This window comes from Galleria mellonella, unplaced genomic scaffold (genome assembly GCF_026898425.1).
Source record: "Galleria mellonella isolate WM207_F2 unplaced genomic scaffold, CSIRO_AGI_GalMel_v1 utg57, whole genome shotgun sequence".
NCBI lineage: Eukaryota > Metazoa > Arthropoda > Insecta > Lepidoptera > Pyralidae > Galleria > Galleria mellonella.
In genome coordinates, this window is record NW_026442119.1 from 8,793,896 (window position 1) to 8,819,427 (window position 25,532).

General features: G+C 29.4%; 1 protein-coding gene across 1 annotated transcript in view; it reads right to left on the reverse strand.

Moving 5' to 3' along the window:
* Nucleotides 1–5,557: 5,557 nt before the first annotated feature.
* The window catches only part of LOC113509808 (trace amine-associated receptor 8b), a 72,953-nt gene continuing 52,978 nt past the window's right edge, over nucleotides 5,558–25,532 (reverse strand). The window contains exons 3-10 of the mRNA XM_031910917.2: nucleotides 13,781–14,248; nucleotides 13,424–13,549; nucleotides 11,801–11,917; nucleotides 10,945–11,084; nucleotides 9,045–9,216; nucleotides 7,681–7,812; nucleotides 6,359–6,484; nucleotides 5,558–6,176 (exon numbers count right to left, since the gene is read on the reverse strand). Coding sequence (XP_031766777.2) covers nucleotides 5,706–6,176; nucleotides 6,359–6,484; nucleotides 7,681–7,812; nucleotides 9,045–9,216; nucleotides 10,945–11,084; nucleotides 11,801–11,917; nucleotides 13,424–13,549; nucleotides 13,781–13,999 — 1,503 coding nt within the window. The 5' untranslated portion in view covers nucleotides 14,000–14,248 and the 3' untranslated portion in view covers nucleotides 5,558–5,705. The remainder of the gene's footprint in view (nucleotides 6,177–6,358; nucleotides 6,485–7,680; nucleotides 7,813–9,044; nucleotides 9,217–10,944; nucleotides 11,085–11,800; nucleotides 11,918–13,423; nucleotides 13,550–13,780; nucleotides 14,249–25,532) is intronic.

Consider the following 25,532-nt stretch of genomic DNA (forward strand, 5'->3'; position numbering starts at 1 on the left):
TGTTCCACAATCAAACGTGTTTTATATAAATTTGCACATAAACTCGTGTACCATAAATTGCTCAATTAAATATCGCGATACTTGTTTTGTCTTCAAACAAATTTCGACAATTGAATTGAATTATACAACGATTTCTAATGAAACAGCCCAAGAAAAATCATAAATTGCCAATATTCCAAGCTTATAAATTTTTCGACGTGTATATGTACACATTATGTAGCGAGACAAATATTGGATATTCGCCGCAACTCTCTCTCAAGAAAATCTGAACAGTATATAATATAAATGTACGTGCTTTTAGATTACGCGATTTTAGGATAACTTTTCAAAATATAAATTTATACGTTAATGAATAGATAATTTAAATATTTGACTTATCTACGAAGAAGAAGGGAAAGAAAAAAAGAAGAGATCAAAAAAGAAAAAAAAAATTTGAAAAATTGAACTCCATTCATAATTGCATATCTTCATAGTTTATGTGGTCTTACCTGCCTCATTTTTTCATCGCACTAATGACCAGCTGAACAATGCAGAGCATGACATCTATTTTAATAATAATGACACATTTCTTGATACAACATTGTAATTTATTTTACAGATACCCTATTTTAGTAATATAAAACATGTTGTTTACTGAATCTTGTAGTATTTAAATATAGCGAAACTGCACGAAAATATGTATCTAATAGAAGGCATTTCTAAGATACAGGCTAGGCCTAGTTTAGACACTAATGTGCATAATGCTACATTTTATACACATATAATTCACTTTGAAATTTCTGTAAGCCCATGACTGTATATTTTTATGTGCAATAAATCTTATTATTATTACTATTATTATCTACCTTTATAGATAGATAGATAGATAAACAATTTATTTGAGCCATTTATGATACACGTAAATTAACGAATGAGTTTATACAATTAGATTATTTACACATTTTTAAATATAAAACAAAAGATAAAGTACGTCTCTACATAATTTTAGATATCAATGATACAAGCTAAAATTGAGATGCTTTTGCTTTTTTTTCAAGAGGTGCCTCTTTGGTCGGTGGCTAAATGTTTACTATATTTAGGGATACTATAAATTTCAAAAAGAGAATTTAATTTTCACTAAATAGGCGGACATGAAAGATTTTTATTTGTTTGTTCCTAACAAAATTTAATATAATATTCGAAATATAAAATAGAAATATAATACTTTTGCTATCGTTATATAATTTACATGTTTTCTAATAAATGTACAATTTTTATTTTAAATAAAATTTGAATAATATATATATATATATATATATATATATATATATATATATATATATATATATATATATATATACTAAATTTAAAAATCTGTATCCCCTATTTTATTGTAAAGATAAACTTTTCGCCTGAAACTTTACTAAGAATTGAAGACTTACATTTAGTTGAATATGTCAAGGACCACGTTATTAATAGTTCATTATTGACAATACTCGAACAGTTTAAAAATGGCCAATATAAAGAACTAATATTTATTAAATACTTATAATTAAAATTGGAATAATTCTATTAATTGTATCACATGAATAAAGTTTACCAAATAATAAAAGAAAAATAGGTTTATAAGACGGTAGGCGCCGTTTAGCTTATTGTGCAAATATGAAAAAAATGGTACCTTTCAAGTATTGCTATTCCTGAGGATAAAACACTGTCTCTGTACTCTATAATTTCACTGCTTCTTTATCAAACTGAATTACAGCCATGCATGCATAGAATTTGGTGGCAAAACATGTGACTCGTGACTAGAATAATATCTACTTTAACAGTTTTATATATCATATTTTTGACAAAAACAATAGATATAATCTGTGGCACAATATAAAAATTATTAGTATATAAAAATCGTTAGTTTCTGACAGACTTTGAGTGTTATTGTTGGTATTAATCTTTGCTGGAATTTAGCTTTGATTGAAAAGTTTTCTTCACAAAGATCATGTATTTTAAAAATATAGTTTATATGTTCTAAAAATATCCTTAAATCATAATAACATTAGTATAGGAGGCGTAAACCCTTTCAGATAGAAAAATAATCACGAAAATAGATTGTTTATTAGTAGTCGCGTAAAATATACAAAAAGTAAAATAATACAATCGAATTTAGAAACTCTTCCATTTTAAATTCCTTCGACAATTATATATAAGTATATAAATTATACTTACGACTAGTATTTCAGCTGTAGCGTCAGTTATCGGCTTTACATTATAAAATAATGGAGAGCAAGTCTACTACTGTCTTATTAATTAATTAACTTTTTCACTAATAGTAATAAATCAAAACCTGTTTATCAGAATATAAAAAAAAAAAAGTTATTGAAACCAAATTGTCGCCAAAAGTTATTAAAGTCCACCAGCATCAAACTGTTGTATTGTAAATAGGATATTGTAAGGAAATATAATTCTTGATTATTATTATTTTATTGATTGTGTAAATGTCATAACTTATCTATTTTGGTGTATGTAATACTAAAATAAGTATACATGCCATAAAAACAACATGTCCGTGTGATTCACTTTCTGCTAACAATTCTATTTTTAGGATTTGTTTAATTGAGATACCTTATGACATTTTAGGATAATGGCACATATACCCACGTACAAGTATAAATGTCATTTCCGTCCGTCTTATTTAACCGGTGAGGGTCGGTGTAAATATTCTACTAATGATATTTTAACTACGTTATTCTAAATAAGCAACAGTAAATTTTATAATATTAAAATTGGTCTCAATGTCTATTACTCTAACATTTGTCATATAATTATATAACATATTAGCTATTATTCGTTGTTTAAATTTTCAAAAATCCTTTCCTAAGACGAGTAAAATAAACCTGTGTTCCAAATTTCAATAGGACAAATAACTTTATAAGTGTAGATATCTAATGTATTAGAAACAGATTTATTAGAAATCGGAACCAATAACAAAGAAATTTTATTAATAATATAGAATTTTTGTCATATTTATTTATAACGAGAATTTTATGTACTTACTATGTCTGTCGTTTCCGATAATTGTTTCGACTTCATTTAGGTGCTTACGATATACGATAATTGTTTCGACTTCATTTAGGTGGTACGGTGCTTTTACAAAGTCTCGCCTTCCACTGCGGGCTGCAGGTTGCACAACCCGTGAACACTTTTGTGCGGTTGGGTTGTTTGGATGCAGCAGACAATTGTGCTGTTGGAGATGTGTGACTGTGTCTAGTGTCGTTATAGTTGACTGTGATGGTCTGTCGCCTTAGTCACTTTCTTCTTTTTGTCTGTCTGAACCGTCCAACACAACCTGGCACGTAAAACCCACTGTATCTTATTTTAGTTCTTGTAGAGATCTCCAAAATTCGAGAAGATATATTTACCAAGCTTGTGACAAAGTTCTCTTTTTGTCTTTATTGTAATATATAATAGATATCTTGAAAAATTAACATAGGTTTTAAAAATAATCTTGTGATATTTACGATTGTTGTTGTTATTTACGATTACCAACTATTATCGCAACTGTTGCGGCTCTAAAATTGCTTTCCATCTGGAAGAAAACCGATGACGAGCCCTAAGATAAAACCTGGACCCAAACATCAACACGTTTAGTGTCTTTTACAGCGTTTGAAGTAGTAAAATCTCTGGACCGCCCGTAAAAAATCCTATAAACTTTATATGAGTATCATATAGATATAAACTGCGTTCGTGTAACATTGCACTTTTATGATGCACCCATGATCTTAATATAAAGTTTTGTGCTAAATAGGATGTACCGATTTCTATTAAGAATAATACTCTACTATATGTATTGTTAGTAGAGTTTTCTTTAATTTGCTTGAAAGAATCACCATTTCATTTAATTGTCAGTGTGTTGTAGTGGATTAGTTAATAAGTTTAGAAGTCTATGTCAGAGCTTACAAATAGTCTCTGCGGAATACAAAGGTGGCACTAATTTAATTTACAGTAACATTGTGTTGATTGTAAAGTCTTTATTGTACATACTTTATATTTAACATATTAAAAGATTGAATTTACAATAACGAACTTATTTTATAGAGAAATCTGTTACAGTAAACCCTTGAGTAGGAAGTTCGAGGGTAAAAATTGCACATGCATATTACGATATCATTATGATTTTATCGTTACGATACAATAGAAGTGCAAAATGTATGTAATTTTCTGGAGATGCTGATAAATTTTGGCAAAGTTACCAAGAATGTGCATCCTTACTATAATACCCATAATATAAATGTAAGTCTTTTTGTTTGTTACCTATTAGCATCTTAACGGCTTAACCAATTACTATGAAATTTGGTAAATAGGAAGTAAAAGAACAGAGTATTTTTATCCTAGTTAGTAAATATATTTCGGTCACGCGGACGATGTCATGGGTAAAAGCTAGTAATTTTTGAGGGCAGCTATAAGTCGCAGAATAGTTATTAGTATTGATATAGTTAACCACCAAGTTTTGTAATACAGATACTTAGTTGAAATGACAAACGTATTTTTATAAATAATTTATTTTCTCTTCTCTTTTGCTGTTTATGACATTTAGGTAGACATCAACATTTTGTTAGTTATTACATAAATAGAAGAAAAGTATTGTGCGATTCGGAATGTCTTATTAATTTTCTTTACAACAGTCTTATTTTATAGTATTATATACATACACATAATCCATGAATAGAATACATTTAGGCTCTAAGTTGCAGAGATAAATTGAACAAATAACAACCATATAAACAATTGTAGTTTTTTTTTTATCACATGCTTTATAAAACTTTAATAGAACACACTTTACTAAAGATTAATTATTATAATATTTTATTTATCAATACTCAAAAATAATTGCTAAAATAAACATATTATATGCAAATTATTTATTGTATTCTATTTTATTGCAAGAAATATAAATCGTCATACGAGAGAACAGTATTGCTTATTCTTACAGGCTCTAAAAATCTTGTTAATATTAGTATTAGTAAATAGATAAGTTAATTAACGTATATAAAATAAAATAATATTGGCACTCTGTTAGTAGTTCATAAGTGAAACTTTATATGAAACTAAAATTACTTTATTAATATACAAAATGAGACCTGAATCTACTGGTCCACATACACTTATTACTATTTGTTTTTCTATTTATCATGAAAACAAGGATGTCTCTGTAATGTTAAAGTACACTTTCGTCTACAAGGTTTATGTTCCGGGGATAGATTCAAATGAACAACATTCACTGCTTTATCAAATGTCACCCTCGGAAGTCATCGCGTTAGCGTCACTTCTGTATCACTCGAACTTCTCGAACTTTCTTTGATCACGTCTAGTTCTCTATTAGATAATGACGAATTACGAGAAAACTTATGAGTAGCATTATAATCACTTTTTTCTTCACAATTTTCACGCACACTTCCATTATAGTCTTTATTATTATCAGAGTCATCTTCAATATCATTCACTTCTACTTCTAACAAATTGTCGTTATCTTTTAAACCGTAAGCATTGAAACTTCTCTCATGGCTAAGACTTCTAATTCTATCAAGATTTTGTTCCAGAGTTTGTAAGTCCTCATCGACACCTGGTGAGTCATCAAATTTCCACTTAATATTAGAGTTAAAATGTTCCACCCCCGGATACATACCTATGCTATTACTTCTGTGCCCGAAGACCGGACAGTTTCGAAATTCTCACAACTCTGGATGTCGATTATTACAAGTTTTGTTGAAGTTTCCTTCGTCTAAACTTAAATTAGATCGCGAACGGCCACATTCAAAACCTGGGCTGGGTCTAAACAAACAGAAATCTGAGTTCTTCATTCTACACTGTCGTGAACATGATTCAATTTGAAATGCAGATCTATCCAGCTGCCTGTAATCTGTTGGCCCATAACCATCGAAATATCTTGGATCTTGTTTACATGTTCCACTTGGACAACCTTTAAATGATCCGGTGCACCGAAGCGGATCCCTTTGACAGGCTTTTTGAATAGCGTGTAAGGAAGTTGAAGAAACAGTACGTTCTAATATTTCTCCCCAATATTTCTCTCCAAGACCTTCAAATTCTCCCTTCGAATGAAGGCCATCGGATGTGACGGGTGACCCACAGCAACCTGTTGGCTTTTCATAGCTTGGAAATGATTTAGTTCTTCTGCAACAAACCTATAAGAAAGAATTATTAGTTAAAATAATTTTCTAAAAGTTACTGAAACTAATAATGTTTATTATTATTTATAGGGGAAGAGGTTAATCGTGGATAAGTTTTAAAGTAGTAGTTGCTCCGCCTAGGATAATTGAATATTAATCTCTTTTATTCCTTGTTTAGAATTCAAAAGTGTACTTACATAGTATTGAAGGAGATCGTTGCTGATTCTTCTAAAATGACTATTGAGAAGCCAATAAAGAAAAGGATTCCAAAAACTGTTGCTCAATGCCAGCCATGTAACGATGAAATCCAGAGATGGTGGTACCTTTATAGAAAGATAAAGTTATAGTTACGGAGGATATAATTACTAAATCATCAAAATCATATAAAATTTTATACATTCAATTTAATTCTTTGAGAACTGACTTTCACAATTTTCTATTTTAATAAAACTGTTTATTGTAAAAATTACATCAAAGTCGTCTCATATACAAAAAATAATATATAATTCCTTTCATAAAATATTCACGTGAAGGTTGGAGATAAAAAATTAGAATATAATCTTTTCATACATGCAATGTTAATACATAATGTCTTGTTCAGTCATACGTTTTAATATAAGACTAATTATATATTTTTTATGCCTTTATATCATACACACATAATTTATTCTTTAGAATTATATTCGGTATACGAGTACATAGACTCTACTACGCTTTATTATTTATTATAGCAATGTGTAGATTCAGTCCCATATTCAGCAACATAATATAAAAAAAAAAATTACAATACTCAACTGCAGTAATGTACCTATATTATATTTGACCAAATTGATTTGTAAATACCCCTTTAGTATAACAATAAAAGTTTATTGAGTTTTATTTTTGGAACAAAGATCTCTTATAATTTTATTTATTTGAGACAACTATCAGATAACTAATTCAATTGTATTTTTTTTAGATTTTTTATTTTTTTTTAAATAACTTAGAATGGCAAACAAGCTGACGGCCCACCTGATGGAAAGTGGTAACCGTCGCCTATAGACATAAGTAGTACAATGGACATGACAGTTTCGCCCATGATACCCCCCATGCGTTGCCATTCCTGAGGACTCAGGTGTTTTTCCTCTGTACCCAGTAAATTCACGCCATATCCCACCCTTCAAATCGAAACACAGCCATGCAAACACAACTGCTTCACAGTTGAAATACGAATGGGACAGAGGTACCCAAGCAATCGACTTTTGTACAAAGTCTCCCTCTGGTAATATAGCCTTTTCTTGCTAAACAATTACACAACATCTTTGCAGATGATTTAAAAGATAATGACATTCTGCCTGCAGTCAAAATATCCCTTCGTATATACTGTATACTTATATAACACTTGTTTTATTACAACTCGACCAAAACGTACGTTCAGGATTTGCTGTCTGAATCTAAAGTTTGGATAAACATAAAGGGGCATTTCGTTCGCAGATAACCGTACAACAAAAATATAAACCATAAAATATCATGTTTATACCTTACAGCCGGTACATGCTGCGACGACTTCCTGGATAGTAGCCGGAGTGACCATAACAATGAATCCCAGGGACATAGCCGCCATAGTACGCGATGTGCTGACGCTGTGTGGTCGCACTGGTACTGGTATTTGCTTTTTAAAAATAGAAAATACATATGATTAATTATGTGTGGTCCCAGAATTGAATGGGCCATCCTTTTTCTTTCTTGTGGTAATCGCAATATGTGGCTAAGTGAATTTAATGTTCATAGGATGGGCAGCAGTATCTCTCTTTAAATATAATTAAAACCTAACTGTGGTTGCCAATACGCCTGTCTAGCGTGGCAACGACTGCTAAATTTTTAAAGGCGCGTGGTGCGTTTTCAAAGTATTTTTTTAAATAATCTATATATAAAAGTTTGTTCAAATGGTTTTGAAAATTGACAGACAATTCGCCCTGATAATGTACGTAGCACGTACGTACCGTATGATAATTATCTTTGCTGATATTATAAATATGATATTAAGCTTGTTTATTTATTTATGATCTTAACGGCTCAACTATCGTAAATATGTATATACATACTATTTGGGACTGAGAAGGGCATAGACCTCTGTTTATATTATTTATTTATGTAAAAGCTAGTAGGCTAATATTTTCATTGTATGTGGCGAGACTGCGTAACCCTTAGATAACAATTTATTAAGTTGTTATACGAGTATGTATCACCGTCAAAGTGACATTAAATAAATTGTAATATTTCTTACACAAGATATTCTTCTCCGATAAGAACCCTGTAATACCACAATATTATTCACTCCCATCTAAGTAATTAATTTTAATTACCCCTATTAACTCATTTACTCTCCAAGTCAAAAGTGATTAATTATATTTGTGCAATGTCATTAATGAATGACTTTATAATGACTTCATTATTTATTATATAACTAATTGTTACGTTAGATTTGACTGAATTTATTATATATAACTACTTAAAAAAATAAAATAAATATCTAAGCAAAATTATAAATATGAATGAATAAGGAATAAATACGAATGGACGATAAACGCGAACAGAGTTGTAGGACTAGCTGGTTTACACAAAAAAAATCTCGAACCCTATTTTTTTATTATTATTTTTTTGAGCTATTATTTATTTCTTACAATAATATTCAGGATGAAAGAATTTTCATTGAATTCTTAATTAGTTTTACCCGCGAATTCGTGTGCATGACTGGGATAAAACTTATAATCCCCTTTTCCATCTCAAATGGTACATGTATACCAAACTTCATAACGATTGTTTAAGTCGTTAAGGTACCAAGAACAAACAAACAAATTAACATTCACTTTTTTAATATTAGAAACAATGATGTACACTTACCATGATGTCGTGTTCGCCACGAGAGTTCTTATTACAAGGCACTGGTACACCATTGGATCTCGTCGAGTCCTGGTCGCATTTGCTTCTGTTCTTGCTTACATGGAAGCCCGATCCATAGCAATACATGAGTGCCATTGTAGTTGGAAAATAGTAAGCACAACACGAGAGTATTCTGAAAGAAGTTTTACTATGTAACTTCATCTCAATTTATATTTTACATTAATTACAATTTCGTTAAGAAATAAAACCAGAGGCTGAATATCAATACAGTGATTGAATCAAGATACGTGTAAATACCACCAGGTAACTGACTAACTAACACACACGTAATACTGGAGAAAAATCATTGGCGACCTAATTTGAACTCACGATTCTCATTAACGAGGAAACGATTAAAAGAAGGAGAGATACTTTCCTTAATATTCCATTTCATTTAATGGATGTAAATGGAATGATAAACTCGCCTACATAATCGTATATTACCTTTACGCTAGCAAAGTAATAGTGTGATGAATAGATTGATAAAGTTAGATCAGATGGCCCATTGTGTTGGCCCATAAATTCACTTAAAATTAGGTACAAAATTGAGTTTTGAAATAACTCAAATTTTAAAATTCATTATAAATATAATATATAATTCGACCTAGGCGCTAGATTCATAATAAATGACAATTCAAAAATATTTATAGTTAAATTTACTTGGATAAAAAGTATTATTATTTTCAACCAACGTCAAATTAGGTTAGTCACCTCATAACTCCGTCAGTAATTTGGAAAATTCTTTTATTAATCTAAAACGATATACTTATCGATTGGTCCCATTACAAATTTTATTAAAATTGGTTCAATAATTTAGTTTTGAAATCAAAATTACTGGTTTTGCCACAATTGAAGTAAGTTTTTCATTGTGTGACACCATTTTAAATAATAATTAATATTACAAGAGGAGCTTTATTAGGTTATTAGTAGCATAGATTTGTTTCATTTTCAAAATGTCATCAGAAATGAATATGGAAACCAAATAGAATAACATACTAGTTTATGGAAAAAAAAATATTAAAACCTTATAAATAGCTACCTGTCTACTAAGATAGTAGAAAAATTATAATTTATTTTGTTAAATATTTTTTTACAGGGTTAAACCTCTTCTCAATATAATAACAAATAATACACTAATCCAGTTAATGATAATGAATCCGCTCTCTTCCGTCGAGGGTAATGATAAAAGTTTTAATGAACTCATAAAATTATGGTTTGAACCAACGCCAATATGAGCGCTGACTAATTGATTTGTTCGCGGTTAGTGTTTGCATAATTGTCTTACAATTAATTAGCTTCGTATTAATTAAATTTATGAATTTACAAAATAAAGTTCCTCATACAAGTGTTTTATTAATCCATTGTTCTTAAGAGTAAGGGGTATTATTATATAAATAAATATATATGAATATATATATACATATATATACTTTATTTGTAATTATAAAGGTTATATAAAAATAACTAGTAAACAATAATTAATAAAAACAATAAGCAATGAATGAATAGTACAGCACAGTAAGTAAAATCGACAAATAAATTAAAGCTAATGATGCTAATAATAATAATGCAATTAATCTATATCTAATTCATAGATGTATAAGTAAAATATTTAAAAAAAAATTGAGTATTATTCGTTAGGGACATAAAAATTTATTAGTAGATTTAGATAGATTAAAGTTTATATTATACAGTGCTTTCTCAAGGATTTCCGGGAGAGATCTTTTTTTCTCTAAAATATTTGGTTTCTTTAAGTTGTTTTCTTTTGGATAATTTCAACCCTAAGTTAGACTAAGTGGGACTAATTATATTTATATAAATATAATTGAACTACAAAAACTATATTAATAGTAAATCGTACCTGAATGCAACCCTACTATGAAATACGTCACAAGCCATCAATCCTGTAGAATTGAAGTAATACCCAGACCGTGGAAGAACCATTATTGCAAATAATGAAACAGACAAAATCCACGTTATACTTATAACCAGTACACAACCCTGAAACAAAAATATGCCAACTGTATATGATATAAAAAAAAATGAACAATGTAGTAAATTTAAAAATACTAGCTTTTACCCGTTTTATCCACGTGATCTTTCAGAAGTACTTATAAATAATAATCAAAGTGATAAACAGAGTTATAAATGACAAAGCTTAGACATGTAAGTCAGATTTGAATACCAAAAGTTTATAAGTAGCTCAAAGAGATTTTCGAAGAGAAAGGTGTTATCAAGTACGGAAAGCCTTCTTTGAACGCAACCTCGGATTTACAGAATCCTAACTCTTAAACGTGTGAATACAACTTCAATATTTAATTAACTTTATGAACCTTTTGTTTTGTTGTAATCCTGTCAAAAGACCTTAGGCGTTAATTAAAGTTTTGTATAAGGCATATTATTTATAATTAATTTTCAATAATTTTTTTTTTCATTATTCAAACAATGATGTTTTTATAATAAACATATTTTCGTAACTTTGGCAATATTTTAAGATTACAGATCATAGATTTAATTGTTAAGTAACTTGATTATTGATATTATAATATATATACTAGCTATATCCCGCGCTTCGTTAATAATTTCCCTCAAAAATTATTTTTTAAATGCAAAAAGCGTTTTTAAATTAGATTAGTAGTTTTCAAGATTCGTGTTATATATAAGCTAACTTTGTAATTAATAAATAAATAAAACGAAATAAAAAAAAATTTTCTCACCTTTTTACTGGAATGTTTGTGGTAAGTGTTAGGGTGTAATAAATATAAATATCTGTCGATTGCCATGCACACTAAAATAACAGCACTTTGTTGGCTCACTGCTCCGCGTAAGAGGGCCTGAAAAAACATAAATAGTTATTCAAGTATTAAGAGGTCGCTTACTAAGAATCATAACTTCGCAATTTCCTGTTTTTGTGGCTTTCACATTGAACTGTTAGTTGGATGCATTCTGAAATGTAATGGTTAATATTATTATAATTTAATTTTGTAAGTGAAGAACATCGAAGCATTTTTGAAATGTTTACATAACATTACTACGAGTATTTAGAACTACTACAGACTATGATTTCTCTAGGGGTTTCGGGGTTGTTAACGTGGGTACTATTACTTACAAGTCAAGTTTTGAGGGCAAAAGACATTTACACATTGACATTTTATTACTCCCGCACGTAACAAATTAAACTAGTTATTCCCAAGGCACTTCTCACGTTGAATTCAGAATCTCGCCTTTCCGTTTTCGAAAAATTACTACTGGTGTTCGTATAAGTGTTATTTAAAGAAAGCCTGAACGAAATTTTATTTTTCTACATCTACTACATTCGATAGCGTATTTAGCAATATATATATATATATATATATATATATACTTTTTTTTTCATGCAATAATGATAAAAGAAATGATAAGTATATTTAGTAAATGTTAATAATTTATAATAAAGGTTCCGTGAATAATCCAAAGTATTCGAGTGACCTTGGTTCACAAAATAGAACAAAAGGGGATTTCCTGAAAGCGGTGGAATTACGATTCAGCGAGCTAAGCGGCAGGCAGATGGCCCAAGTTACAAAGCTGAACTTCCATAATCGAGGACTTTGTGCCCGGTCACTATACACCATTAGCAGTCGCGCATTATACGCTGCCATGGAAGTTTTTAGCAATTTTATTGTTTGCAGACCGCCGCGTCAGCGGATCGCCAACAATTACTCTTTTAAAACGCAAATTGTTCCCGCTTCAAAAGATTCCCCACAATGTGGATCATTTTCGTCGTTTGAAATTTCCTCAGACGCTGTCATCAGAGATATTTCTATAGCCATTACGTATAATTTATTTTGCTTTACACGCAATCGAATAGGAGTATCATAAAATTACGTTGAGAAATTTAAGTTTTTTTTTGCAAGGTCAAATTTGTAAGGTCCAAATGTGATAGAAACGAGTAGCACCCTCGAGTACTTATCCGTAATATCCGATTACCTTTAACTTTGCCTCTCCAATTGAGAACTTTTTTCCCGTGAAACAACTTTACTCATTTTCTCTTCGTCTCTTGTTTAAATAAAGTTTAGCACGGACTTCGTAGCTTCGCCTGCCTAGTTCTAACTAGATTAAATAACTCCCTCGAGATTTTGATGGAAAATTAATATTCAATTTTTATTTTGTTTTAATCTGTTGTTATATTATTCTCTGTTTTGGGAAAATTTGATATTAAAAATACTGATATTATTGTTATAATAGATCTGGACATAATATATTATTATGTCAAAGCGATGTGATTAATAATTTATGGCCGTAAACGTTATGAGCATCTACGTCGTGTCTGTAGGAATATTATTGTTATTATATTACAATACCTGTATCTGACAGAATATTTCTCCGTAGGGCCAACACTTGTAAAGGGCTGGCAGAAGAGCCACCGGAGCTATCAAGATACCCGTGAATAAATCGTTGAGAGCGAGTGAAGTCAGAAGATACCGTGGCTGCGAGAAAATAAAGTTGCAAATTGAATATGTTATCTATTCAGAAAATACATATAGCGTAGTCTAAAAGCTGTATAGATATGATATCTAAAGGGTGAGGTATTTTTTAAATACATTTTCTTATCCTTCACTATCATAATTTTATTTTGTAGCTAAAATTTATAAATAATACATTTTATAAACATTTTATTTAGCATCTAGAATATGAGTAAATATCTAAAGAAAATTTACCTGATTATCAATATATTTAATATATCGCCGATTATTCAATACACAGATCAGTACCAAATTGCCGAATACTATTGCCATTGAGAGCGCAAATATGAAGAATGCTTTCAAAATATCCGCTGGCGCTGGAAAGGTAGAAGGCCAGCCTTTACCGTGTTGCCAGCAAGAACTGTTAAAAAGAGATGGCGCTATGAGCAATGCGCCTTTAGTCGAGTCGAACATAGTCGGCGCCTGCGAATAGCAGCGCAATCTTTTCTTGAATCAGGCATTTAGATCATAAATTTTGTAACAGCTTTTATTTCTTCTAGCCTTTTTCTTATTTTTGTTACTTCGATTAATTAATATAAATTCGTCAACTGAAGAAATGCATTTTGTTTTCACTTGTACGTATTTGAAAATTATTTTCTTGCTTGAAGTGTAATTTGCATTGATAGAAAATTATTTTTTTGAATGCTCGTCTTCATAATTTACCTGGAACAAATAAAGTCGTATTAAAAATGTGAAATATGAATACCTATAATTTTAATGGACTTTCCTGCAGGAAACGTAATTAAATTAATTTCCACTTTCTAATTGATAAAATGGGACGAAGTGTCTCGTCTTCCTTTTAGTAATCGTTATATCAAATATTGGCAACTTAGTTAGTAGGTAGGGTTTGTCCCTTTGATCTAAGTTAGGTACGTGTAATTGAATCATAACTTATACTTTATTAAAATAATTTTAAAATTTAAGTATCGATATGTATCGATATTCGTTCACGTTAATATTAAAGATCGATCAACGTATTGAGTCAATAAAATTTTGTTAACGTGTATTATGCGCTAAAATTTAAGAGGCAGGTTAGAATTAATACAGATAATAAAGAAAAGTATATCCAGTGAATGCCGGCAGAGAGCAAAAAAGCACTTTGCAAGTCAACTACTAGTTTTATATAATATATATAATTAAATAATGTTTATATAGATTTTTTTTATATTATACGGAATTTTACGTCCACCTAGTTAGATACAATTTATATGTAGTTAATTTATAACGATTCGCAAACTCTTAGAACGAAACTTACTATTTTGTTGTTAAAAGTTTCATTAGCACACATTATATTTTAATGTAATAATCGCCGGTGTAAAGACTGACTCAGTACTAAGGATAACGAATTGATTCCGAAAGTAGTCGGGATTTCTCGATCTAAGTACGCGTAAGTTAAATCGTTAGTTATTACATTAAAGTGAAATAGTTTAAGCTTGTAATTCGGTAGTATTTTATCTTTACTTTTTTGCTGGTACTAGCACTGTACATACAGAGAAATATAATTGAAGTGGACATAAAATATTTTAGTTACGATTGGGGGAAAAAGTAGGGGAAAACCGGAAATGATCTTGAGTCGTGGATACTGAATCAATTTCACTTCCTTCGCTGCTGAGATTAACTTGATAAATGACACTGTCGTAGTTGCTTAATATTTTTACAAAAAATATTATTAAAAAAATAAAAGTGGAGTATTGTTAGTACTTCAGTAAGTTACTTTAATTTTTTTAATAATATTAATCTAATAGATTTTAGAAACTACGTTGCAAACATATACAAAAACTTTAAAATGACTAAGAATTATTATTATCAGAATTAATTTATTATTAGAGTGATTACAAATAAACAGTATTTTTGTTGATATTAATTCAACTTGATAATTACATTTACGACATTTCCAAGTAAATTTATTAACATTACAACATTTAAAATAAACAATATTACTAATTTATCTATTTCTCACAGTAACGTACTCTTAGTGTGAATATTACAATTTCCCAATATACTCACTGAAAGTAATTATAATATTTTTATTAACATAATACAAATACATGTTAAAGTTACATAGTCAAAAACTAATTTTAAATACTGTTTTTATCTATTTATATAATTAATTTAACTATTAGTTTTTTCAACTTATTTATCTGAATTAACTAAGTAAATAAACCTGTAACCCAAGAGTCTAAAATATTACTTAAATTATAAAGACAATTTGGGAACTAAAGCTTAATTTTTTTCATCTTCTCTAATGTTATTTAATAATTTATAGATTGCAAAAAATATCAATAACAGACATATTTAATATTAAACATGATTAATTTTAAATTATGCTAATCATAGACTACATGGAAAACAGCTGGGCAAATGCTGAAGCCACGAAATTAGATTTTTACGGCACATTAAAAATACAATTTCGTGCCGTTTTCCAAGAAATAAGGTATAAACATCTCAACTTCAAAAACAGGAGATTCGAAATTAGCCTATATTTTTTGTGGCTATGGTATGTAATTACAGTACCAAATTCTGGATAGATTATTCTCTTTGCTATCAATAAGGTTTATTCCTGTGTTGATCCGATATTAATTTCGGCGCGTTCAAAGGTTCCGTTTTTATTTTAAATGCAAAAACTGCTTGTCATGAAGCAAAATGTTACGTAAATTGCCAACTATATACAGCTCCGTATTCTAAATTCAAATATTTTCGAATCTAAGTATCTATGAAAGATTTCATTCTTAGTTGGTGTGTTTTATAAATTTTAAAGATAAATATAAATTCTTTTTAAAGGTATAATACAAAGAAAACAATTCTATTATAGTCTAAGAAAAAAGAATATTAACTAAGGTGAGAGAGCACGTGCGTGATAGAACATACTCTTAGATCGCTAAGAATTCGCACTTGAATAATATTTCTCGGAACTTTCCCGATTGAAGGCGGCGTCAATTTCCTTCAGGAAATAGCGTTCCATATTGACAGTTAACCCGTAGTTAATTTTCAGTATTATATATTATTATTTAGCGTTTTTAGATTATTTATATATGAGTGGTGACACAGTCAAACAACTTTAAACGCACCGGAGACGCGAAAATCGAATCTCAATCTAGATCTTTGAATTTTTCAAATACACGTTTGGGTTATTATTTTTTTTTTTTTTTGCCGCTTGCTTCATACTTTAGAGACTATATAATGCTATCCACATTTTACATCAGGCTTTCGTGTATGACAAAGGGGGCTTAAAAATTTTAGACACTAGGAGTTGATACCCGCACATAGTAATAGTAATAGTTGAATGTAAGTTCGAGTTGAGATTTTACTTGTAAATTCAATTGTGTCTTTGAATTGCTTGTAGTTCAATGGCGCGATCATGATGCCTTTCATTTGTTTCGAAATATTTTAGCAGTGAGATAATTAATTATAAATAATTTTATTTTAAATACTCGTATAAATATAAATAAATTCATTTAATTTTTATATATTGATTTGAATGCTCGATTAATTTTAAGACCATATTATTTTTACAGCTAAAATATAACGTGTTCTGAAAAATCTTTAATAATATAATTAAAAATAAGAACAGATAGTTACTATTTTGTTTTTAGCTAAGCAAAAACTTACTTATTACAAATATAATTTCAATTAATATTTAGTATATTGAATATCTTTGTTGTCTTTGTTGAATTTCGAAATTTGTTCTACCTTTAAAATATCATCGAAAGCGATCGAAGAGCTAAAATTTCAAACGCCAGTGACACGGAAACATCTTCATTTTGACAGCTACCATCAAACATCAAACATTATTTTGGCTTTCATTGTCAGACATTTGTTTATCACTCTTCTGACAGGATTTTGAAGTATACGGATATTGTTTCTTTAGTAATCTAAATACCTATCTGTAAGACAATGGGACAAATTCGGAGGCGCCGGAGACTTTGTACAAAAGTCGATTGCTTGGGTACCTCTGTCCCATTCGTGTTTCAACCGTGAAACAGTTGTGCTTGCAAGGCTGTGTTTCGGTTTGAAGGGTGGGATATGGCGTGAATTTACTGGGTACAGAGGAATAATACCTGAGTCCTCAGGAATGGCAAAGCATGGTGGGCCGTCAGCTTGTTTACCATTTTAAGTTGTATAAAAAAAAAAAACCTCTATAACCTTGTATTTTGATTTGATAGTTTTGCGAAATCATTATTTTGCATTTGTCTAACAAAATCAATTTGTAAATTAAATAAATACTATAATAAATAAAATGTACAATAACAGTAACATGTGTTTTTAAATGAAAGATATCGCTATGAAATAAAATTTAAAAAATTTCAGAATCGCTCCCAATATCAGCTAGAAAATTGTCACTAAATTTATGCTTAATTATTTTATATCTAAACATGTTGTTGTTTAGGGTATTAAACTAAAGCTAGTTATGCAGAAAACAGCCATCTCTTATGGATAATTCCAAGTAATTAGCCGTTAAATAAACAGTTTGTATTCAAAATTATATTCGTTAATTACTTGATGTAACTTTTATTTATTTTAAACAATTAATACAAAAACTCAATCCTTCTATTTTGCGTTCATACCTTTGAATGAATAGTTTACAAAATATTAATTTTATAATTATGAACTAAACAAGAAAATACGAAGTCATAAAAATTCTTTTATATAAAAAAAACTATAATTAGGCGTATAAAACACGATAACACAATCAAATACAGATGAGATCACGTAGATATATTGATCGTGTGAAATAAATTGGTCTTTTATTCTTTGAAACCTCAAGGAGTAAAATCAATCGTTGGAAGGATGGTCATTAATGATTTATTCGTAATATTTATTAAAAAAAAAATTAATTATGAACTAAATAATTATTATAATTATGGATTAAATAATAAAATGTAGAGTAATAAAAATAATCTATAATCAGGCATAGAAAACACTCAATACAAGCAAATACAAATGAGTTCACTTGTAGATAAATCAATCGTATGGAACAAATTGGTCTTTTTTCTTTGTAACCATCAAAGAGTAAAATCATTCATTCGAGGAATGGTTCGAGAAAAGAGTTAAAACGAAAACGCGTGTTTCGCGCGATCAATTGGCACAGCGAACATGTTATGATTTTGACACTGCTCATTTATATGGTTCAATTCATTTACACACCGATGGATCTGGTAATACATTTATGTAAATATAGCTTTGATGCTAAAACGTTTTATATTTTTGCAACTTTCTTTACACTTAATGTATAATTATGGTTTATTGTTGGAATTTTGATAAGTACGTATGTTACTGTAAAGGCCAGCACATTGGTAAATCTTAGGTTTAACTAGTGAATCTTAGGAATTACCAACATGAAATGGTAAATATTTTTTTAATGATAATTTTTCGAGTTTTCACTACACTAATCCTAAGTTCTCTGACGTCTTGATCAATTAATATAATATGTACAAAATATGTCTAGAGTTAAATAAATACAATCACTTGACATTTCGGATATATTTAAACCTGTTAAGTGCGTGGTGCTCGTATTAGAGTCTAAAAATGTAGGTTAGGTTTGATTTAGTGAAAACTTGAAAAATTATATTTTTTTAACAAAATCCTTAGATTTATCATCTCATGTAAGTAAATTCTAAGATTTACTGGTTAGAACCTAAGATTTATCAATATATGGGTTTTAAAGTAACATACACACATGTAGATGTTAATCTGTACTCATATTTATTATTATTAACTCAGCTATTTACAATCTACTACTGAATATAGTCCTTCTCAAAGACCGGAAATAACGGATCCTATCAGCATTCATTGAATCCTTACATTTGAGGTTACCACTATCTGGTTACTGATTGTACCACACTGTGTTCGTCTTTACGGAGTCAACACTGGAGAAAGGTTCTCATTCATATTATGTTTCCAAAAAGGAGTGTGCATGACAGAGTAATGAAAAACTTTACTATTTTTATATATATACCTGTAAGTTGTTGGCAGATTATTATCACTTATAAAAATCCATTAAGTAATTATGTTTTTAGTTTGATTCAAGACGTTAAAGACAAACCTTCGTTCTTCAACTGTTGAATTACATATTGGTATAAACAATATCTGTGATATGTTTATATGTGATATGAACTACTTTGATATGATTAAAAATAATTTATTTTATAGTTAATTAATAATAAATACAATTTTTTTAGTGCAGTTACTGTTATCACATTGTTTCTTCATTTTATATTACGTACGCAGAATGAAGCTCACCTGTTGTAAATCTATATTCAAAACAATTTATAACAATCTCATTTTTGTGTACAATAAAGTATAAACAAATATTTATCTTTAATATGAAAATATAAACAAATACCTACTAAAGAGAGACATTTAATGTGTCGAATCGATCGAATCAAATTTGTTTCAGAAATACATTACAATGGAAGTTGTGATATTTATACAAACTAAATATAAGAACTTAAATCACGAAAGTTAAAACACAAATTGAACGTAAGACAGATATCTTAAGTGAAAATCTTTGGTACAGGTTAAAACCTTTGGCGTCGAAAAGTCTAGCAAATATTATTATATATTGATGAGAAAAATATTCTAGATATTTTGCTCATTTGAATTTTTTTTTATGCAACTTAGAATGGCAAACAATTTCTTTGTATATATACACTATAAAGTTCTTTGTATAACTAAATAATAATACAATAGGTATGTCGACATAGATTTCCATCATTCTAGTGATAATACTCTCAAAAGATGCGAATAAGGGAACAATATAATACATCTGTGTATGAAAAAAGAAAACTCGATATAAAATTCAATACCAAATAAATTTGTGTACATCTTTTAAATCAAGCTGGTTTAAAAGAAGTAAATGAAGAAACAAGCAAACGAAAATACTCAATTTCTTTTATATTATTTAAAGATGATTTCAATTTTATCTCTAACTTGTAATACCATCGATGATGTGCATCATATTCTATTAGAGTGTCGTATTAACACGAAGGAAAGAGAAGAATTCATGCGCCAATTTAATTTAAATAAATTGAATGTTGGTCTTATTCAATCTATGTTAGCTGAATTTAAACCAGAAATTTTTGAACATCTCTGTAAATTATTGATACCCATTAATTATTCTCTTTCCGCGTCTAGGGAAGGTAGATAAAGTTTTGTTTGAGAAATCAGTTCAGGGTACGATAGGACTGATATACCTGAAGAAGGTAAAAGCCTTTAAAAATAATAAAAAAAAAAATTAAAAAATCTCTATATTCCATTACGAGTCAATCTACTGACTTGATTGTTAGTTCGCTGATTACTCTCTAGAGTTTTGAGTTAGTAACCGATTTATTATAAATCTGCAATATGTCTTCCCAAAAGATATATCAGATATATATAATAAAATAGTTGAATATTTATGATTCAAAACATCTTTCTACATATTTTTCCTGTCGAGTTTCCTATTATTATTCAACGAGCTATTCATTTTATACTATATTCTTTTTTATCTTCGAAAAACATATAAAATATTATATATTATGGTACTTATTTCAATATAACGAATTTAGAATCGACACTCTATGCTTATATAAAAAGCATAAAATGCTTATAAAAATATAGGAATCGCGTAACGTTCTAGGAACAACTGGTAGGGTAATATTACTACGAGGTATAGAATAATAATTATGTAGGTATATTATGTGACAGTTTTTAACCGATTTTCAAAAGAAAGACGTTTCCAATTCGCCTTTATTTGTATATTTTACACAAAGTTGGCAACATTTTTTGGCAACATTGGATTGTTAACATTTCTTTAGCAATGGATCGGGTTCATTATTGTATTCGTCCCATATTAATTTTTATAACGATTGAAGCCTTATCTTCATGAATACGTATTTTAAATTTAAATATTTTAAATACGTAATCGAATACAGAAACTGTAGAAAGTACTTGTCAGCAAACAATTCCTTTCATATCTTATTTTTAACATCATCACCGTTGGCGCTATTTTTTATGTAGTTTGCGTGATAGCAAACCCCTCAAACGTTGATATACAATAGGTATTCAATTCAGCAAATATTAAAAGGAACAGTTGAAACATCGTATCGAATTGGAATTGTGTCTACATATACAAACAATTTTTTATTTTCTATAATTATATAATATTTTAAGTATATTTTATAATATATATCGAATTAAGAACTGCATTTTAAAAGAGCTAAGTTCTTAATTCGATTGTATTTTGCTGTGTATTTTATTTGATATCTACTAACACGCTTTTTATACAATGTAGGCGATAGAATCATAAAAAATAACTATTTAAAAATGCTTATAATCAAATCTACCTAAATAAAAAATATTCTTATTCTATTGTTTTAACTCCTATAGCTTTAATTATTTTTTTTTTAAATATATTCTATATCTACGGACATTTTCCAGTTACAATTTTATTATAATAGTAAGATTCGGATCACGTCCCACGTTTTAATTGTAACCTCATATAAATTTATGTGAAGTTGTTAGTTATTGCAACTATAAATTAATATGATTGTACTCATTTGTTAATGTTAAGATATATCTAATAGTCCTAGTAATTAATTAGTATTCCAATGAAGTACTTAAGTTATTAAATTTACACAGAGTAAAGGAGTTATTATGTATGTTTCATTGTAAAAATAGTCATAAAGTATATACAGTGAATACATTACATATACTTATACTTACATGCACACTACAGTATATTATACTTGAAATATTATACTTATCAACGTGATATATAAGTGTAAGTTGTCATACTTCTCCGAAACGGTTTAAATTATTTTGATGAAATTTTATATGTGCACGTAGTAGATCTGAATATAGGTAGTTATCTATTTTTTATACCTCTAAGTGATAAAAGTGGCCCTTATCAAAAAAAATTTTCCTATAAATAATTTATAAAGCAAAATAACATTTTCCGGTTCAAGTAGTGTATATATATATATATATATATATATATATATATATATATATATATATATATATATATATATATATATATATATATCAACATACATATGTACAGTCATTTTATTTATATATATGGGGTGAAATACAAGACAGGCATCCTTATATGGAATATTCTATCAGTGAAATTGAATATGTTTGTATGCGTCGAATAAAAATTAGAAAAGAAGAATGAAAATGCGATAAAATATTTCAGTTTTCCATACTGATATGATGCGTTCAATAAATGAAATCCTTACAAATGAATTTAAGTTAAGTTAAGTTAATTTAAGTTATTTTTTAACTCTTAGTGCCTTTATGATTTAACCAATCATTATAACATTTGTATATATATATATATATATATATATATATATATATATATATATATATATATATATATATATATATATACTATACGGGATGGAGAAGGGCCAAGGCTTTTTATACCGGTTAGTGATCATGTGTCGGTCACGTGAACGAAGTCGGGAGTACAAGCTAGCGTCTTATAATTACGTTAGTATGGAAAGCTTTACATTATTTTCATTTACTTTTTTCATTTTTGCTAAATTTTTTTAAAGGTGAAAAGTTGAATGGCATATATCATAATACGTTATTCCGTAAAAATATTATTGTATTGTTGTATTGTAAAAATCTTTATTGTACATAAGTCAGATTAAATACTAGTAAATGATCTAGTATACAATGGCGGACTTATCCCATAAAGGGATCTCTTACAGTCAACCTTTGAGAAGCTGAAAGAAAACTGTAGAATGTATAAGGGTAATAACCGTACAATTAAAGATAAACTAAATAATACCCAGTAAAAAAAAAATTGAATATATAACACAATAAAAACAGCTCTATATATGTAAATAATAAAAGTAAATTAATAATAATATAACATTAATAAATAAAAACTTATACACATACACATACATATATACACATATACACACATACATATACATATACATATACATATATATATATATACATATATATACATACATACACATACATATATACACTCCTACATACACATACATGTATACATAATAAATACATATATTCACAATTGGCTCAATGAAGAGGGATTTTCAAAATAAAATTTTATGATACCTGCTTTAAAAGATTTCAGCGACTGTGCCATCTTTAAGTTATTAGGAAGTGAATTCCAGAGACGTGCAGCATGTACAGTAAATGACATGGCATAGCTTTGAGTATTAAAACAAGGCAAATCTATAATGAAGTCATTACTGCATCTCAGGCGAACATCAATTTCGCGAAATTTGAATCTTTCCTGAAGGTAATGTGGACATGTTGGATTAAAAAGGATATTGAAAAGAAGAGTAAGAATGTGGACATTTCTCCGTAGCCTGATAGGAAGCCATTTGAGTTGACTGCGATAACTAGATATGTGGTCATACTTTCGAAGGTTATAGATGTATCTAATACATTGATTTTGCAGTCGCTCAAGTTTATCAAGAAGCTCCTGTGTGGGATCTAGGTAGGCAACATCAGCATAGTCTAGAAGAGGAAGAAGAAGAGATTGAGCCAGTAAAAGTCTAGTTCCTAAAGGGAGGAAGTTCTGCAGGCGCTTTAAGGAATGTAGTGATGCGTGGATTTTTCGACTTACTTCACCTATATGAGGACCCCATGACAGTGTCTGGTCTATAACAATTCCCAAATTTTTAACAGTAGTGGAATATGGGATTATTTTTCCGTCATAAATAACGTTGGGAACTGTTAAATACCGAAGTTTAGCAATAAAATGAGAACTACCCATAATGACCGCTTGAGATTTATCTGCGTTAACTAAAAGCCCAAAATCCTTCGTCCACTTAGCAATTATGTTCAAATCATTATTAATTACATCTACAGCATTAGTAAGGTTGTAGATGGGAGCAGCAGTATATAATTGCATGTCGTCTGCATACAAATGAAATGAAGAGAGGAGAGCAGACGTAATTCCGTTGATGAAAATTGAGAAAAGTACAGGCGAAAGAACTCCACCCTGAGGGACACCTGCATTAATCGCGCACCAGTCAGAACAACAGTCATCCACACGTACCAATTGGCGCCGGCCAGAAAGATATGATCGGAACCATGCCAGAGCCAATGATGAGAATCTAAATTTGGAGAGAATGCCGAGAAGTACATCAAAGTCCACAGTATTAAAAGCACTGGTAAAATCAAGTAGCACTAATATTAAAATATTCTTTTTGTCAATATTAAGTCGAATATCCTCAGTAATTTTTACCAGTGCAGTAACCGTGCTATGACCGGTACGAAAACCAGACTGATACTGACTCAAGAGATCATTACGATAAAGATATTTAGTAAGGCGTCGATGAACAAAATGTTCCAATACCTTTGAAAGTACGGGAAGGATTGAGATAGGTCGGTATTCCGAGAAAGTAGACGGATTGGATTTTTTAGGGAGAGGAATAACATGCGCCAGTTTCCAGGATGTGGGAAAAGTACCAGTAGAAAGAGAAAAGTTTATAATGACGGCTAATATATGTGCTATAAGATCCTTGATAGGATCCAACATATCCAGACTGATATTATCATTGCCCACTGCCTTAGATTTGATAGAATTCAAAATGTCTATTACCTCTTGTGATAATATAGCTCCCAACTCAAATAAGTCTGCATCGGAACATACACTACAACTACCGGCTATCTGTGCTAGTGTAGACTGTTTGGTTGCAGGATCATAGTAGATAGGTGAGGTACTAAAATGTTTGTTAATCGCATTCAAGTCCAGGTTACGACCTATTGTGTGTTGCTGTTTGCCCACACCCAAACCTTTCAAGAACTTCCACAGTTTATTCGGTGGACAGTTCTCAATTCCCGAATGAACATACTTCCGTCTAGCAGCCCTACATAGTTTGCTGCACTTGTTACGCAACTGCACGTATCTATCACGCTCTACCTCGGAGGGATGATGTCGCAAACGTATTTTAGCTCTATCCCT